Source organism: Coenobita brevimanus, chromosome 6 (assembly GCF_032717465.1).
Source record: "Coenobita brevimanus isolate Jiangsu-jjx chromosome 6, ASM3271746v2, whole genome shotgun sequence".
Taxonomy (NCBI): Eukaryota; Metazoa; Arthropoda; class Malacostraca; order Decapoda; family Coenobitidae; genus Coenobita; species Coenobita brevimanus.
Window position 1 is genome coordinate 60,616,951 of NC_136959.1, and position 19,772 is coordinate 60,636,722.

The 19,772-nt window shown below is 44.5% G+C and overlaps 1 protein-coding gene across 7 annotated transcripts in view; it reads right to left on the bottom strand.

The window, feature by feature from the left end:
* The window catches only part of Rbfox1 (RNA-binding Fox protein 1), a 377,774-nt gene that overhangs the window by 45,836 nt on the left and 312,166 nt on the right, over positions 1 to 19,772 (bottom strand). For all 7 annotated transcript variants that reach the window (XM_080272628.1, XM_080272614.1, XM_080272606.1 and 4 more), the window contains exons 3-4: positions 17,548 to 17,638; positions 1,747 to 1,884 (exon numbers count right to left, since the gene is read on the bottom strand). In XM_080272628.1, coding sequence (XP_080128754.1) covers positions 1,747 to 1,884; positions 17,548 to 17,638 — 229 coding nt within the window. The remainder of the gene's footprint in view (positions 1 to 1,746; positions 1,885 to 17,547; positions 17,639 to 19,772) is intronic.

Sequence of the window (19,772 nt, forward strand, 5' to 3'; positions counted from 1 at the left end):
CCTCCACACCACACATACATAAAATCTCCATAACTTCCCCCTCTTCACCTTCTACAGTAATACACTTCTCTAGATCCATAACAGCCATTAATACGAAGTGCTATCCAAAAGTTTTGAGACTGATGCTGTAACGCCAAATTTGCTTCTTTTACCGCAGCCTTGCGCTAGGTGCTATTGCTTGCATCCCTGATGAGTCAGTGTGCTAAAAGCCATGAGGCTGTGCAGAAGTGTGTTGGTGTTACACACGTTTGTTTGTTGTTGTGCACGTGACGTCTGGCAATCTTCAAAATGAATCAGAACATGGAACAGCCAGTGCACATCAAATTCTGTGCAAAACTCAGTAAAAGTGCAACAGAAACCCTGGAAATGATTCGGCAATGATTTGGTAATCAATCTTTTAGTCAAGCACAGGTGTTCTGATGGCATACCAGGTTCAAAGCAGTCGAACATCATTTGAAGACGACGACAACACAGAGAGGCCCTCGACCAGTACAACTTCTGAAAATGTTGCAAAAATTTTGCAGCTGATCCAGAATGATCAATGTCAGACCATTAACAACCTTTGTGTGAAAGCTGGGATTGGTTACGGGACTTGTCAGAGGATCCTGACTGAGGAACTGGGCATGTGCTGCATTGCGGCCAAATTTGTCCCAATGCTCCTGACAGCTGATCAAATGCAGTGACGCACTGATGTGTGCAATGAGCTCCATCAACTGATTGCAGAAGACGAAACACATTTGTCCACAATAATAACCAGTGATGAGACCTGAGTTTACCGTTATGACCCTGAAACAGAGCAGCAATCATCGCAATGGAAGAGTCCAACCTCACCAAGACCCAAAAAGGTAAGGAGAGTGAAGAGCAATGTCAAAAGCATTTGATCGTTTTCACTGACATCAAAGGAACTGTGCACAAGGAATTTGTCCCCGCCGACCAAACTGTCGATTCTCATTCTATGGTGATGTTGTCTGGTGATTGCGTAAGGCTGTAAGAAGGAACCGCACCAAACTCTGGCGCAACAAAAACTGATTGCTTCACCATGACAATGCTCTGGCTCACTCTTCACTTGATAGTTTTTGGCCAAGAACAACATGGCTATTGTCCCCCAACCTCCTTATTCGCCGGATTTGGCCCCCCTGCGACTTTTTTCTTTTCCCAAAAAAGAAAATCAAACTGAAAAGGCATCGTTTCAACATGAATGAGGACATCGAGATGGGATCGCAGGGGGTGCTGGATGGGTTAAGACACAAGGACTTTCAGGGAGCATTCCAGTCATGATGAAAGCACTGGGACTGTTGTATTAATGTATAAGGGGACTACTTAGGGGGTTATGGTGGCCAACAGGAGTTGGGTGAGTTTAATATTTGTTATAGCATCAGGTTCAAAACTTTGGATAGCACCTCGTATAATGAGGTCCTGTCAGATAATCCAAATGCAACCAAGTTTATCTTCCTGTATGCTACAACAGAGCCTGTATGTAAGACATAATCAGATGAGCAGCACATACAGTTGAAGCTAATACTACAAATACTCTACAGTTATGGCTACAGGTCAATCATTAAAGTACTAACTACTGATCTGAGCTTAGACTACAACCTTGTATACTGACAAGAACAGAAAACAATTCAAAAAATGCACATACAGTAATAAATAATAATAATATTAATAATAATAATAATAATAATAATAATAATAAATAATAATAATAGTAATTATAATAATGAAAGACAAAATAATAATACTCACGCCAAACATGTTTCTGAGGTCTGGGTCTCTAAATCTGAATGGAATATTTGAGACGTGCAGCCGCTTGGGTTGTTCCTTTGTAGGTGCCGGGGTGCCAGGTTGGCCATTAGCTGCAGCATCACCATTCTCCGTCTCACTCTGCCGGTACAATGACAATTAGAAAAACAAATATTCAAGAAAACATCTGTATGTATGTACTCATTATAAATATTTCAACAGCTGTAATAATAATAATAATAATCATCATCATCATCCGAACCTCCTTTCCCACCCAAGGGCAGGGTGAGGAGTAGCAATGTCCAAACAGGCCAAAACTGCCCAATCCAATGGGCCACGCTTCCATTCACTCGTCACTCAAACTCCCAGAATCCTGGCTCTATCGGATACACCAAAAACATTCACCACGTTCTGTAGCTTCACACATCGTATCCGACAGTCAATCCACACGCTGCCACGTTAAAAAGGGGTGCCAAAATCCCTGATCATGCACATCTTCTCACAAAATTCATCCAGCCAGCTCGATCTCCTGTCAGTTCCCTAGCCTTACCGACTTCCAAACCTCTCTTCCTCACACATTCATCCACCATATCTCTCCACCTTCTCCTTGGCCTACCTCGCCTCCTCCCTCCTTCGAATTCGTTCAGATATACCTTCTTCACCACTCTATTGTTATCCATTCTCTCCACATGAGCATACCATCTCAGTACACTCTCTTCAATTCTGGTGTCCACCGACTTCCTCACTCTGCATCTTTCACGAATCACATTATTTCGTATCCTATCCATCCTCTGTACTCCACATACATTCCTCAGCAGTCCCATCTCCACTGCTCATACTTTTGACTTTTCATTTTCATGCCAAACCATAGTCTCACACCCATATGTTAAGGTTGGCACTAACACTCCTTCATGTAAGCCTCGTGCAGCTGCAACACTCAAGCCTCTGTTTCTTATCAAGGCCTTCATTGCACCAGCTACTTTTCTTCCTTGTGTCACTCTAATTTCAACTTGTTTTGCACATTTCCCTCTTCTTTTCTATCACTGTACCCAGGTATTTGAACTCTCTCACCAATTCTAGTCTCTCTCCATTCACTGTTACATTGCACTGGGAGTCACCTTCTCTCTCAATAACCATCACTTTACTCTTTTCTACATTTACTCTCAAGGAACAACGCTTACAGACATTAGCAAAACTCTGCACTAGCCTACCAAGTTCTTGTCCGGTACTTGCAAGCAGTACTGCATCATCAGCATACAATAAATTTGAGATATTCCATCCATCATCATTCATTACCAATGCCATCCCTCTCTCCATTACTTGTGTTTTCACTTCTATCATCACCCCATTCATATATACATTGAACAACCATGGGGACATCACACAACCTAGTTGCATGCCCACACTGATTGTGAACAATTCACTCAGATGCCCGATAACCCTGACACATGCTTCACTACCATCATAAAAACTCTTGACGGCACCTAACAGCTTACCCTCTACACCGTACATGCGCAAAACTTTCCACAATCCTTCTCTGTCCACTTTGTCATATGCTTTTTCCAGATCCATGAATGCCATAAACACCTTATGGTCCTTCTCACATGCCTTCTCTACTATCTGTCTCTGCAAATATTTGGTCCACACATCCTCTGCCACTCCTAAAGCCACCCTGTTCATCACTCACTAGGACTTCTGATATCTCTCTTGCTTTCTCTAAAATAATTCTTCCATATACCTTCCCTACCACACTCAGTAAGCTTATGCCACGATAATTCTTGCACTCATTTCGTTCACCTTTCTTTTTGTACAGGGGTACAATCACAGCCTTTTTCCACTCTGCAGGCACAGTTTCACTCATCCATGCCTTCTTATATATCTCCAACAAGCACTTCATTCCATTCTCTCCACTACATTTAAGCATCTCTGCATACATCTCATCAACCCCAGCTGCTTTCCCATTTTTCAGCAACTTCACAGCACTCTTCACCTGTGCGAGTGTCACGTCTCCTGGCCCTGCATTCCTTCTCTGCACACCCCCAAAACCAATCATGTTTACAGCTGCTCTGCTCTCTCTATCCCCATTCATCAGGCTTTCAAAATATTCTTTCCATCTGGTCCTTACTTCATCTCCATGGGTTAATAATCTACCACCTGCATCCTTCACACCATCCCATTTCTTACCGCTTTCACTTCTACATTTCCACATCTCTTTCCAGAATAACTTTCTATTTTCTGAGTAGTTCGCATTCATTTTTCTTCCTAAATCCTCATTTACCTCCTCCTTTTTCCTCTTCACTACTCTCTTTACGTGCTTCTTGCTCTCAACATATTCAGTTCTTATTTCAACTGAACCCCTATCCTTTAACCACTTTAGCCACTTCTTCCTCTTTTCCTCCACCGCTCTCTTTACCTCCTCATCCCACCATCCCGTACCTTTCTTCTTTGTTGTTACTCTTGCCACACCACATACTGCTTTAGCATTCCTAACTATGCAATCCCTAACTGCATTCCACAGTCTGTCCAGATCCATTTCATTCCAATTCAGTAATTCTAACACGTCCTCTACTTTGGTCCTGTATTCATCCGCCATTTCTTTGATCCTCAGCTTCTCAACTTTCAGTCTTTCTCCCTGACTGCTTCTCTCTCTCCTGATCCACCTCACTCCTTTCAGCTTGATCTTGCATACCACAATCATATGATCTGACAGACCTCCACACCGTCCTCTCACAGCCCTCGTATCAGCAACCATTCCCATCATCGACCTCTCTATGAGCATGTAATCAATCAGGCTTCTTTCAACACGATCCCCGTTCCCTCTATACCAAGTATATTTATGTGCATCTCTGGGTTTGAAATACGAGTTACAAATGCACAACCACCTCTCCTGACACATATCCTTTTGTCTCTTCCCATTATCATTTTCTCCTGGTACTCCACAGCAACCCATTATGTCATCCTCAGGACCAGTACCTACTCTTCCATTCATATCCCCCATCACAATTACTTTATATGATAATAATAGTAATAATAATAATAATAATAATAATAAAATAATAATAATAATAATAATAATAATAATAATGACAGCAATAACTTATGCAGTAGTATAATATGAGCATTTAATCCGAACACAAATTCGAACATATTTAAATGTACAGGTATATATATAGATCCATAATATTTAAGCAAAAGTATCCAGTAAACTACATACATAAAGAGCTTGCCTGCATACAAAAGTAGATTTATGAAGAAAAAATTATCTTCATACACTACACCCCAAACATTACCAGAAGTCGATACAAATATGAGTACGAATGGTGGTAGGTCTACTCTACTGTAAAATAACTTCCAATGAGCTTTTTGTAAACAAATTACCAAAATTATAAGGTGTACAGACACGCACACACACAGATAGAGGGGGGGGGGGGGGATTTTTTTCCTTCAGATATTTGCTGTGACTAACTGCAACAGGTTAACAGATCCTGTCCAACAGGACTATCTTATGGCTGCTGTAGCCTAAGTTAAGACTGCAAGATAAGTTCAGTTACCCTGAAACTAATGGCATGGACCGGAAAAATTAAGGTACCGTATCTTTTTTTAATGGATTTCAAAGTCAAGAACATTTTAATGCGAAATGTTATAAATTAGTTCCTGGGCTGTGGTACACATTGTTTCCTCAGCAAATTAAAAATGCTACAGAAAAATGCCACACGATGAGAAGAGAAGAACAAATAAAGGCCATACAGAAACTTTTCTTACATCACACGATGAGGAGAGAACAGAAAACACACGAGAAAACCATGCAGAGGCGGGGACGTCCTGAACTCCAGTCCCGACCTTAGGAACATCTCCCCTTCAAGCTCGTGGCGGCACGAATTGAGAAGGGAGAGGGATGGAGGGAGGGGAAGGGAAAGAGAAGAAAGGTGGGAAAAGGTGGAGAGGGAGGGAGGGAAAGAGAGAAGACTGAGAGAGGGAGGGAGGGAAAGAGGGAAGACTGGGAGAGGGAGGGAGGGAAAGAGTGAAGACTGGGAGAGGGAGGGAGGGAAAGAGGGAAGACTGGGAGAGGGAGGGAGGGAAAGAGGGAAGACTGGGAGAGGGAGGGAGGGAAAGTGAGAGAGCGAAGGGGAGGGACGGACGATAGTCAGAAGGAATGGAAGGACGGACGGTGGGAGGGAGAGATAGAAGGGAGGGAAAGGAAGAATGAGAGTGAGAGAGGGAAGGGGGAGAATGGGTGACGTGGGGTAGAAGGAAAGGCACATTTATGGTCAACAGAAAATGGACAGTAAGTAAACACAGAACACACACAACGACGAGAAGAATTCCGAAAGTGAAACCTGGAATCGTGGCTCTGGGATATGAAGCAAGTGTGACAAGTGTGAATGGGCGTTTGGGTGGGGGTGAGGCAGGTGTGACAAGTATGAGAGGGGGGTTTGGGTGGAAGTGAGGTAGGTGTGGCAAGTGTGAGTGAGGGGTCTGGGTGGGGGTGAGGCTGGTGGGACAAGTGTGAGTGGGGGTTTGGGTGGGGGTGAGGCAGGTGTGACAAGTGTGAGTGGGGGTTTGGGTGGGGGTGAGGCAGGTGTGACAAGTGTGAGTGGGGATTTGGGTAGGGGTGAGGCAGGTGGGACAAGTGTGAGTGGGGGGTTTGGGTAGGGGTGAGGCGGGAGGGAAGTGAGAGAGAGAAGTGAGGCAGGTGTGGCTGATCAATATCCTGCGAGAGAGAGCGCCGTGCCATGCCTCGTTCCCATCCTACACACACACACACACACACACACACACACACATCAATCCATTAAATGCATGCATCCTACACACACACACACACACACACACACACACACAATCTATGAAACACATGCGTCGTTTTTTTTTCTCCTTCCACAATTGGGTACACCGATGACATGTAATTCGAAGTACAGTACAGTGACCTACCCCTTCAACACGAGGACCTCTTTGTTGATTATCCTTGCTACCACTTACTCAGGAGAACCCCACATCAATGAAGGGATTAATCAGTACCATATCTAACTCCCATTGATCGAATAAAACTGTCTGAGCACCAAAAGACATCTGTGTATACTTTAACGACAACAGCTCGATCATTCATGCTAGGTACTGGCGCAAAAAAAAAAAAAAAAAAAAAAAAAAAAAAAAACTGGCTACCACACAACAGGGAAAGTTCTATCTCAGTCGCTGATCCAGAGGGGGTTCTGGGGGTCGTCGTCTCCCTTTTTCAACAGTGCTAAATGTTTTTTTCCGGGTAACTAGAATGGAAAACACTGCCTTCTGATGGTACAAACATCCAACATATATACCAGAAAACAACAACAACTGGAGGGGAATATGGAAGAATTACATCCACATTTGGAAAAGTTTATTGAGCAGAAACTGTTGTACCTATCATTCTTTCATGGTACTAGGATACCAAGACAGTGAATGGAATAAGTAACGAATGATTTCCAGTACCTTCTTGCAAGAGTCTGACTCTTCTGATGCAGCTCTGTCAGCAGTGGGTAAAGAAATGCTGGACTAAGCTTTTACCAAGTGTAGGTACAATTTTTCTACCTTCTCGATTTCCATTTTTACTACATGCTTGATCTTGTTATCTCGACAGACTGCCTTGCAAGACAGGAGTGCACACCCCATCGACACAGTGACAGGAATAATAATAACTGAGCCAGGTAGACGAAGTAAAAGAAAAATTTTTTGTACGAAATGTGTGTGTGTGTGTGTGTGTGTGTGTGTGTGTGTGTAAAACTCAAATCGCAGAAAGTACTGATTGTAGAAGGAAAAATTATTAATGCAAGTTGTTTAGTGTCAACCTGAGTTAGCATGTCACTCAACCAGCATTGGGAGTCATCCAGGCTGGATACATAAGAGTCAAGTTTTCATCTAACAGTATCATTACAGTCTACCTGGCTCACAGATGACGGGTAGTCTTGTAATAATAATAATAATAATAATAATAATAATAATGAAATAAGTATATATCAAAAGTTACTGCAAAGACACGGTTCCTTCGTCAGATCGGAAGAACTGAAAAGGTATCTTGCAAAGGAGCCTAAAAATGTTTTCTGTTTATCCAGGTTGTTAAGGTTGAATAAAACTGTATGGTAGCATGAAGAATAAAAAGCAGTGTTCGTAGTGAAGAGCCATAACAAAAGTGAACAGAGTGCCGCGGGACTCTGCCTGGCGCCAAGCTACACGTACCTCTGGCATCCTCCATACGGCGCCAAATCAATACCACGTTCCCTCGGGCGCCAAACTGAGAGCGGCACCTTCCACACCAGCCACTGACTCAACACCACTGCGCATACCACAGCTGACGCCCAAAACTTCTCTCTGCCCTCTGTTTTATTTCTCTTTTTCTTTCATTTCTCATCTACTTACCTTCATTTTTTTTCTCATCCACTTTCCTTCCTTTTTCTTTCATTTCTCATCCACTTTCCTTCCTTTTTCTTTCATTTCTCACCCACTTTCCTTTATTCAACTTAACTGTGCTCACCACAACTGATGCCCAGACCTTCCCTCTCTCCTTTGTCCCATTCCTCTTTTTCCTTAATTCCTCATCCACTTCCCTGTCCTCTGTCCTTTATATCATTCCTCTTTTTCCTGCGTTCCTTATCCACTTTCCTTTCCTCTCTCCTTTGTATCCTTCCCCAGTTTCTCCCATTTACTATCTACTTTGAATACTCAGTTCCTCCGTCCTTTGTAACCTTCAATTTATTTATTTTTTTTATTTCTCGTCTACTTTCCTTCCCGTTCTCGCTTGTTTAATTTCTCACTTACTTTCCTTTCATAATCAAAACCACTGCGCATACCACAGCTGGCGCCCACAACTTCCCTCTCTCCTTTGCATCCTTCATCTTTTTTTTTCGTTTCTCATCCCCTTTCCATCCCTCTCTCCTTTGTACCATTCCTCTGCTTCATCCAGCTATCACCCACTATCCTTAGATGTTTTCCTCCAGTTTCTTCCTCTCTTTCACTGCGCACACCATAACTGACGTCCAGAAAGTGGCAGATTACGGGATTACATGTCACTCCCTCAAATTTTCATTTATTAAACCTTGTATCCTCTTATATTCTTGTATTCGATTCTCAAACCTTGCTTATTACAGTCTCTCCTTTCTTTCAAACTCCATCAGTCCCTTCTCTCTAACATTTACTCTTCCAATTACCGTCAATCCCCTCTATCTTAACATTTACTCCTCCTCTCCCATCATTCGCATCTCCATTTCTGTGCTGTCTTTGGCTCCACTCCCGTCTCTCTTTAATTTCTCAAACACTCCTCCAATAACTATCAAGTATTTAATCTCTCCACCCAAAGCACCCTTCTACCAAACCTTTCTTTACCTCATTCGCATATTTCTTTCCTCTTACACTCATCTTTTCGATACATACTCCGAATTTACTCACAACCCTTTTCTCTTCTTTTTGTCTGCTCCCCCCTTATCCCATTCCCCTCCCCACTTTTATCAACCACTCCTTCTATCCACGCTTCTTTCTTCTTTTTGTCTGCTCCTTCCTTACCCCATCCCACCCCCCTTTTTTACCCATCCCTTACATCCATGATTCATTCTTCCTTTCATTCTTTACGAGGTTTTCTTTTTCAATTGCACTCTAGAGATAATACGGTGACTTACATGCACCTCTACTGCATTCCCCTGGTGTCATTACTCCTCCTCCTGCCTGCTCCCCATCTCACCTGCATATTATTGTATCGTACTCTCATTTTGCATTTTGCTTCGCGTTGTGTCCCAGCGATTAGTAAGCTCGGTCTTCTGCCCCTCACGAGCTTGCTCCTCTACGGCTCTCCCCTCGTGACATTCCTTTCATCCCTCAGATCCTCGACTCAAAAACAAGTTCCTCTTCTCACAATCATTTTTGCTTTTCGCTGTTAGTTGTATTCCAGTAATTAGCACACTCTTGTTTCATGCCTCTTTAAAGCTTGCTCATCAATGACTCCCCACGTAACATTCTCCCCTCCCTTCCTTTCCCCTTCCCGACTCATCTCTCCCCTCTTCTCCTTTCCCACTCCCCTCCCCGACTCCTCTCTCCCTTCTTCTTTCCCACCTCCCCTACCCCTTTCTCGACTCCACGACACACCTCAATCCTCTTCTCTCTCCCTCTCCGACTCATCTCTCCTCTCTTCCTCCCAGATTCTCTCCTCCTCTCCTACTCCCCTCTTCTCCTCCCCGACTCACCTCTCCTCTCTCCTCGCCGACTCATTAGCATATCCCTGTACATCAAGCCTCCCACAGCCTCCCTCTCGCCTGCACTATATGCTGATGAGGTCTAGTTCAGAGGGACCCCTTGTACTAGGCCCTGAGGGAATAGGACGAGGAGAGGAGGGGAGAGGAGAGGAGAGGGGTGAGGAAGACGGGAGTGAGGGGTGAGGAAGATGGGAGTGAGGGGTGGAGAAGATGGGAGTGAGGGGTGGGGAAGATGGGACAGCGCCATAGATGGGAGTGAGGAGTGAGGATGATGGGAGTGAGGGGTGAGGATGATGGGAGTGAGGGGTGAGGATGATGGGAGTGAGGGGTGAGGATGATGAAGTGTGGGATGAGGAAGGTGGGAGTGTGGGATGAGGAAGGTGGGAGTGTGGGATGAGGAAGGTGGGAGTGAGGGGTGAGGAAGGTGGGAGTGTGGGATGAGGAAGGTGGGAGTGTGGGATGAGGAAGGTGGGAGTGAGGGGTGAGGAAGGTGGGATTGACGGGTGAGGACGAAAGGGAGAGGGGAGTGGGGCGAGGAGATAATGAAGCGAAAGGGCAGAGGTGAAGATGAGTGGGAGAGGAGGGCGAATGGGAGGGCAAACTGGGGATGAAGTGTCAATGAGTGGGGAAAGATGGAAAGAAGAGGGAATGAGTGGGAAAGACAAGTGAAAGAGTGAGAAGTGGAAAAGTGTGGACGACTAGACTGGATGGGTGAGCTGGAAGTACTAACAGGGGATGAAGGGGGAGGGAGGAGATTCGAAAGAGGATGGAGGGTGAGTGAGACGATTCGTGGGGGGGGGGGGGGAGGAGGAGGAGGAGATGCAAATGGATGTGGAGGAAAAAAAAAAAAAAAAGTGAGAAGAGATCGATTCTTGTGGGAAGCGTAAGGGCAATAGAGTAAAGGTGGATAGGCGGGGAAAATTAAAATGTAGTATCGTGATTTTGATGTTTCCAGGGTATCTTGAAAGCCCTTCATTTTCCTACTGAGTATTTGCTTATCTACCTATTTACCTATCTTCTCTCTACCTATATATCTACATTTAAATCATTGAGAGAGAGAGAGAGACAAAAGAAGACAATCAAGAGGAAGAGATCACAAGGGCCAAAGGAAAAATGGAGACGAGAAAGGAATTAGGAGATACAAAGACAGATGGGACCAGGAAAACTTGAAAGGTAAACAAGAAAAGGGAAGAAAGGTAAGTGAAATGCAGAAAAGAGAACCCGTGTAATGATAAACCAAGAAATGAATGAGTGTTAGAGTAGGAGGGGAGTTATGAAGATACAAGGAAGATGGGTGAGAAGGGAAGAAAGGGGGAGGTTGAGAGGGCGCAGAGGGAGGAAGGGAGATCAGGAGACGGTAGAAAAAGGGCGAGAGGATCGAGCAGGAGAGAGTCTTGGAAAGGGGAGAAGGGATAGCGAAAGTGCTAGAAAGTGGTATGCAAGGGGAAGGAAGGGAGAGAAGTATGGACTGGAGAAAAGAGAAGAGAGGAAAGGAGAGGAGAGGTGATGAGAGAATAGGTGGAAAGGAAAGGAGAGGAGAGGAGAGAATAGGAGAGGAAAGGAGAAGGGTGGGAGGGATGAAGAAAGCAGAGGAAATGAGAGAGGGGAAAAAGAGAAGTGGAGTAATGAGTTGGAAGATAAGGAAAGGGAAAGAGAAAGAGGGAACAGAAGGGAAAACAAAGAGGAGGGAGAGAGAAAGAGACTGAGAGAAGCAGATAGGTGTGTGTGTGTGTGTGTGTGTGTGTGTGTGTGTGTGTGTGAGAGAGAGAGAGAGAGAGAGAAGGGTATGTGAGGGGAGAAAGAGAGAGAGAGGGGGGGAGCTATGTGAGGAGAGGAAAAGGAGAGAGGGGAGAGAGTCCAGAGTTTGGCGCCCGCCCAAGAGCCAGCCGCCAGCACGACTACTACTAGCCTAGTCGCCGCCGATTCACTCCCCCCACCATTCTCCCAGTTCCCTCCTTGCATCCCTTTCCCCTCCCTTCCATCCTCGCATCTCACTCCCTCCCTCCGTCTCTCCTACCTCACTCCCTCCCTCCTTTCTCGCATCGCCTCATCCCTCCTCGCTCCTTGCAACCCCCCTCCCCCATTGAGTCCCTCTTCCTCCCTCCTCGAGTCTCCCTCAATCCACGTACCCCCCTCCCTCCTTCCTCGTCTTTCCCTCCCTCACTCCTAAATACATCCCCCTCCTCAGGTGTCCCCTCCTCCCTCCTCGCTTTATTTACAGCATCTTCTGTTTACCCACGGATACAGGCACCACCCCCTTCACTCCCACCTACAAAGCAACGTTATTAATTACTTCTATCATCCCCTTGTTGCTGATGGTTTTGTTGTTGTTGTTGTTGTTGTTGTTGTTACTGTGTTGTTGTTGCACTGGGCCAAAATGGACTATAGGATGCTAAAAGTGGGCTGTTGTTGTTGGCGAAAAGCCTGAAGAAAGAGTGTGGCAGCGAGAGTGAGAATGAATGAATGTGCCTGTGCAGGAAGACTGGAGACTTCCAGACTGTCTGACCGGCTGACAGTATGAATGGTCTGGTGGCAAAATACAATGCTGCATATTCTTTTTTACTGTTTTTTATGTAGAAACAAAGAACCCGAGGATGAGAGCCTGCAGTATCTGCCACTTCCTAAGACAACTGAACAGAGTCAAATTCAATACCTGTTTATTTCGACATGCCTTGACACAATTTAAAAGTGAATATCATTGTCAATGGAAAGTTAGATCCAGGAAGACAGTTCCTGATTTAATTAGTTGTATAAATGGAAGAGTACCGTACAGGTTAACTCTCGCATTACAGAGTTGCACAGCTAAGAGGTAAGTCAGTGCTGTATGCTCGCGAACTTGGGAGGAATACAAGTAGAATAGTAGGGATAGATGATAAACAGATACACAACACTACGGGTACTATTCGTTGGTATTTCTGACTTGTTCCTGTACGCTTAAAGTAATAAGTGTAGCAGCATGAACACCAAAGGTCAATGTCTAAAACTGTGTAGCATACGACATAATTCCAAGCAGCACCTCCACCCTCAAAACAGATTCTTTCCCTTCGCTACCTTTCTCTCCATGTGGCCCTATTTTCATCATCTTGTCTGGTGTACTAAAAGACAGTCCAAGCACCTCTACCCAGAAGCTCACCCTTCACCATAAACTAACTTTCCGAAATATAAACCCCCCCTACATTCCCCACCATTTTCATCTACTTTCGCGCTTTCCACTCGCATGGTTATACATCCTTTCCCCAGATTTTCCTTCTGCATGGCCACATACGGAGACTTACTTTAACCAGTTGTGGCATTTTCAGCTTTTATCATCTTTTCCTTAGATTTCCATTCAATATGACCTCATCCACAAACTCATCTACACCTACCTACGCATCCATCCCCTGCTTGCTTTACATCCTTTTCTACCTGGCTGCATCCAATGACTCACTTTAACCTACTTTCGTGTTTTCTGTTTCGCCCCCCTTTACATTTCTTCCCTAAATTTTACTTCTGAACAGCTGCACTCGTTTCTTCCCTGTCAAGTTCCTTCCCTCTCTCTCTAGTCTCTTCCCACAAAGCTCCCGTCCTCACAAGCTCTCTTCTTTCCCTGGTTCCTCCCTGCCAAGCTCCCTCCCTAGCTCAATGGGTCCTCCTTCCCTCCTTCCTAGGCTCTCTCCCTCCCTCCTCATCCTTACCCTTCCCTGCCTATTTCCCTCCCCCTGTCCCTGATTCCTCCTGACCAAGCTTCCTCCTTCTCTCTTTCCCTACCTACTCCTGCCTCCTCCCTGTCATGCTCCCTCTCTCCTCTCTCCCTGGCCCTCCTTGCAAAGCTCCATCCATCTTCCCTGCCAAGCTCCCTCCCTCTCTCCCTGCCTCCTTCCTCCCCGGCCCCTCTGCTGCAAATGTACAAGGGCGGGCTGTTATCGAGGCTGGAGGGAGGGAGAGAATGCAAGCACGAAGGCAGAAGTAATGTGCCTCCTTCCTGTGACGCGAGTTAGGAGCAGGGGAGCGGCGCATTCCATGAACTCAGCTCCGTTTCTCATTCCCCTCATCCCCCCCCCCACACACACACACATATTTTTGTATGTCTGTGCACCGCCCCCACCTCGTGTGTCTGTTTGTGTAGGTGTGTGTATCGCTCCCTCTTGTATGGATGTGTACCTTGTGTCTGGGTATCTCGCTCCCACTTCTCTGTTTATGTATCTGTATTTGTGCTAACCGTCTCCTTTGCATGTTTGTGTATGTGAATGTGTTTTTACTGCCCTCCTCTTGCATGTGTATGAGTTTGTTTGTTTTTTTTTATGTGTCCTACTCTGGGCAAAGACTTCAGAGCTTATCCCCAAGGCCCAGTAGTCCCCCTACATCTCCACATGTCACCATTTCAGCGCTAACACCTACCGTCCATACTGAATATATGCTAGGGCTGTCTCATACAGGATTGGTGTACTGGTATTAGCGGGGAGGGGGGAGGGGTCACGATATGTCGGCGGGTCTTCTGGTAGATCAGTAAAGTTTACTTTTATGACATTCAAATCCCTACACTGTTCTCTGACCCCAGCGTGGATTTGAAAAGGGGTCCGTTAAGGCTGCAGGGCACCTATCTACCGACTGAACCACCGTCTTAAGGCCACCCTCTTGTATGAATATGTCAGTACATGTGTTCACTTCACCATATACCTCTGCAGGCTTTTATATAAGTGCAGGGATCTTTATTTTGGCTCTGTTCGCCAGTACGTAAACTATTCTCGGCCTTCGATTCTTTCTTATTCGGATTAAAGAGTTGTTATTCATGCACAGGTATGTCTACGTGTATTTGTGCTACTTGCTCCTCTTGCATGTACGCCTGTTTTTCTCGCTCCCTTACATGTATGTACGGGTAAGGTGTGTTTGTGCTTTTTGTCTTCTTCCTTGCATGTATGCATGTGAACGGGTTGTGTGTGTTTCTCATTCCCTTTGTATGTATGTATGTGTACGTGTGCCTCTGTTCTAAATTCTGGCTATTGCTGCATCTGCCTATTTCCTCTTACTCTTTAGTTTTTTTATCCTTGGAATCTGCTTTGTTTTTACTGGCTTTTCTTCACCTGTTACTTTCATTTGACTGCTCTTCCCTCTTTATTTTTCTGTTTTCTATTTCTCCCTGCTTTACATACTCTCGCCTTCTCTCGTAAAGCTTGAATACTGTAGATGCTGGACATGGATGCCTTCACGCGCTGACACTAATAAAACCGGATGGCTCCAATGCCTGGTTATACCAATGTCCCCCAACTCCTTCCCTATCCCCCAAAAGGAGGATGACAGACAATCATGACGGAAACTTCACCCAAAGTTAAAGGCATTCACGTTTAGGTAAGCACCACCACCACCAACACCACAACAAAGCTGACTAGAGGCCGCCCCAAGGGGGGAATCACCCCAGCCACAAGCCGATACCTATAGCGCCGTTCCGAATATGACCTTGACCTACTTTCACCAATTTCGAACTTGCAGATTTTCATCCCTGATACACATCTAAATTTGGTGATGATACCTTGAGCGGCTGCGAAGTTATCGTGCTAACAGACACGCAGACCTTGACCTAGTTTCACCAATTTCGAACTCGTAGGAGATTTTCATCCCTACTACCCACCTGTACAATTTTGTGATAATATCTTGAGCGATTAAGAAGTTATCGTGCTAACAGCCACACGGACAGACAGACAAGCTGAAAACAATGCTCGCAGGATATTTTCATCCCTACCACACCTGTAAAATTTTGTGATATCTTGAGTGGTTGCGAAGTTATCGTGGTAACAGACACACAGACCTTGACCTACTTTCACCAATTTCGAGCTCGTGATAGATTTTTTTTCCCCCTACTACACACCTATAAAATTTTGTGATGATATCTTGAGCGGTTGCGAAGTCATCGCGCTAACAGACACACACACAGACGGACAAACTGAAAACAATACCAGCTTCGCTATCGCGGCTGGTAAATATGACAGTGAGGCAGTAACATGGACAGAAGTGCTAAATCTCTCTCTCTCACTCTCTCTCTGTTGTATTGCCTCCTCAATCATCTTTCTTTGCTTCTGACGTCTCGACCAAAGCCTCTCTATCACAGCTCTATTTTTTTCCCCTGTATGATTTATATATTTCCAGCCATTCACTTGCTTCTCCATTATTTAAGTTCTCACTTTCAACCCATTTCATCTATCTATCTAGACATACAAAATATGTGTGTGTGTGTGCAGAGAGAGAGAGAGAGGGGGGGGGGGAACTGCTGAAGGAGACAAGCAACCAGTCCTGGAATCCCGCCAGAGGAATATTTAAGGAGAGCATTACTGAGGGGGGCCGTGAAGGAGGTGGAGGTGGGGGAAGGGAGGCGGAGGGGGGAAGGAGGAAGGGCGGGGGATGCCAGGAGGGGTTGGGGTAGGTAAGGAGGAGGAGGATGTCAGCGCTACCTAGAGCCTGCGACAAGAGATGCGGTAGCTACTGAGGAGGAGGAAAGGGGAGAGAGGAAAGAATGCATGCGGAACCCCCCCCCCACACACACACACGGGGGATGGAACAAGGAAGGAGAGGAAAGTAAAGATGATGGAGGGAAACATGAAAGGAAAAATGAAAATACTTGCAAAAAACGTGGAAAGGAAAAAAGAAGTATAATGAGAGAAACAGCAAAGAAAAAGAAGGAAATAATGGAGAAAAAAGGAAAACATGAGAGGGAAAAAAGGAAGATACTGGCAGGAATCGAAATAAATAGGGAGAAAAGGGAAAATGACAGCAAAGAAGATATACAGAGGGAGAAAAATGAAGGATAATTACAGCAAGAGAAAGGGAAACTAAGAAATAATGGCAGCAGGAGGAAAATCTGGAAAGGAAAAAGAAAGAACAGTGGTAGGAGGAGTAAAACAGGAAAAGGAAAAAAGAGGGATACACGCAGGAAGAGGAAAACAAGAGAGAAAGGACTCGGGTGGACAAGGGAGGTGTAAGAGAATAGAGATCCTCAGAACTAGCACGGTCTTCTCTCTTACTCTCATGCATTTGAACTACCGTATAAAAAAAAAAAAATCCTCCATCGCTGAATCCACTCTTACATATATGCCTTAAGTTCCCCAAGCAGCATTTCCAATTACGGCAATAATAATAATAATAATAATAATAATTATAATAATAATAATAATAATAATAATTTCTTATGTGCATTTCCCCAACACTTATCATCCATTATTTCAACTCTACTTTTTCATCAATTTTTCCTTCCCTCTCATTCTCTTTCTTTACACTTTCAACATCGTTCGTCTTTTGCCGGAAGGGTTCAACATCTTTCTACAATCCTAAGCTCTCCACACATGTTCCACTGACTAATTCCACCCACTGCATTACTGTACATCCACTTACCTCTCAAATGTATACAATGGTTGATATGAACAAACCATCTAGTATTCATTCAAGACAGCCATGACTACTAAGCGGTGTTTCAAAAATAAGGTGGATAACTCAAAAGGTGGGGAATATACAGTATGTAAAAACCACTATGACTACGATTTTATACTACTACAATTACCACTACTAACTAATGCTAACTACAACAACTGCTACTACTACTACTACCTTCACTACAACAACTCACCGCACTGACCGGCTGCTGTTCCACGCCATTAGCGACGACGGGCGGGCCAACAGGGACCTGTACCGGCATGCCTCCCGCCACCGTCGCCCCGCTGAGGATCCAAGGAGACACACAGGCTTAGGATACATAAAGGGACACATGTTTGGGATACATAAAGGAAATGTTTGGGACACAGAGACATGTTTGGGACACTTAAAGGGACACAGGTTTAGGACACAAAGGGACACAGGCTCATGGCACATAAAGGGACACACAAGACCACAGGAGACATCACGCTAACACACAGACCACTACACCCCACCACGCTTACACAGGAACTACATATACATCATTACACCTTACCAAACTACCACATACACAAGCATACCAAGCTAACACATCCACCACTACACCCACCACGTTCACACACACACACACACACACACACACACACACACACACACACACACACACACACACACACACACACGTTATCGATGTAGTTGCAGCCCCAGCCTATTCTGAACATGAACCTAGTGAACTGCAGGCTGTAACTGCCCTTCTGCAATCCACCATCCTCCTTTTGAGGGATATGGAAGTTGCTGAAGGACGTGTATATAACCAGGCAGTGAAGCCGCCTGGTCATATCGGTGCTGCCACATGAAGGTGTCCCTCTCCAGATGGACCGGATTTTGTTAGCTTAGGACGTTTGTTTGCACCTCTTCCTTACCGATTTATTATACCAATTCCATCCATCCATTGCCAGACGCCATGTATCCCAGACAGGGTGGCCAAGGGCTTAGAGTTAATTGTTTTACAGGGAGGGGCACTAATCCTCCACCAACCCCACTTGACGTAGGGATGCCAACAGCATCTGGTGTTCCCAGGCGGTCACCCATCCAAGTACTAACCAGACCCAACGTTGCTTAATTACACCTTAATATTCGTTTCAGTGTGTTTCACCCCAGCAATTCGATTAGGTATTTCTGATTATATTCTTGCTATTTTCGAACAACTTCATTTTGGTTGGAAGACCTTTCGAACTACAGGTGTTAGATATGACCTTCAATTACTCCTTTTACTAACAGAGGTCCTTCCTAACTTCAAACAAAATCGTCTCGTGGTAGCCCATGTAAAATGAGAAATATGCCGCCGTCGCAAAGGAATATTGGCATAGGCGACATTAATAACACAGGATGGAATATCAGTTCTCACGAAAAAAGAAAAATAATAATAATAATAATAACGTCAAATAAAAAAAAAAAAAAAAAAAAAAAAAAGGAAGACGTGCTATAATACCTCCTAAGCCAACAAAAATACGGTCCTTTAATTCAATGCCATAATAATCCAAATGGAAGAATTATATCAGCATCCTATAATGTGAAGAAAGAAGCCTGTACTTTGCACAGGAAAAATCATCCAATATATTAACACTATGCCGGGAATCGAACCCGGGGCTCTCAGGTGAAAGCCAGACAGCAATCCACTACACCACGACCAAGTAAAAGTTATCTCACACTGTCACAATCTTGTAACCAATGTCCCTCCATCCCCACTGTGGGCCTGAAGAGCATGAGATAACCCCCTGGCACTCGGGCAAGTTGATGCTTATAATCTATCCCACGCACTTACGGCATAGTGGTAATACACTGGATCCTATAATGTGTACACTGTGATGATATATAAAACATTTTCCGCCTGATCTCATCTGAAGATGGGCAAAGACAATCGGAGTATGTAGCTATAATTCTTCCACAGTAACATTATTAATTATTTCACAGCAGTCATATTCATAAAGAAAAAAAAAAAAACGGCTACTTATTCCAACAACAGCAGCAATCACAATATCACCAATTCAATCATTTGCGCCTGTTGCTGTACAGTGCCTATATATTGATATCCTTACCCAGGTGACTGATAATGTCATAATAGGCAAATATTTATATATGTACAGTGCATAAGTTATGTAACAAAAATCTGTTTTTAAGCTGCAATGTTAGAAATAGATGATGCATGCATTAATAAGAAGTTACTGAAGAGTACTTTCGAAATTCCATCCAGTTTCAAAACATAATGACCGAGGAAGTAAGGATACATTTAACAAGCACTGTACACTCAAAAGCAGTAATCGGTATCCCCCCAGCAGAGAAGGCAAGTGAAACAAAATCCAAAATAAGATGAGAGTGAGGGTGAGTTCAGACTTTGATGGAAAAGTAGGTTGAGAGTGATGGACTTTGGTGACCTTT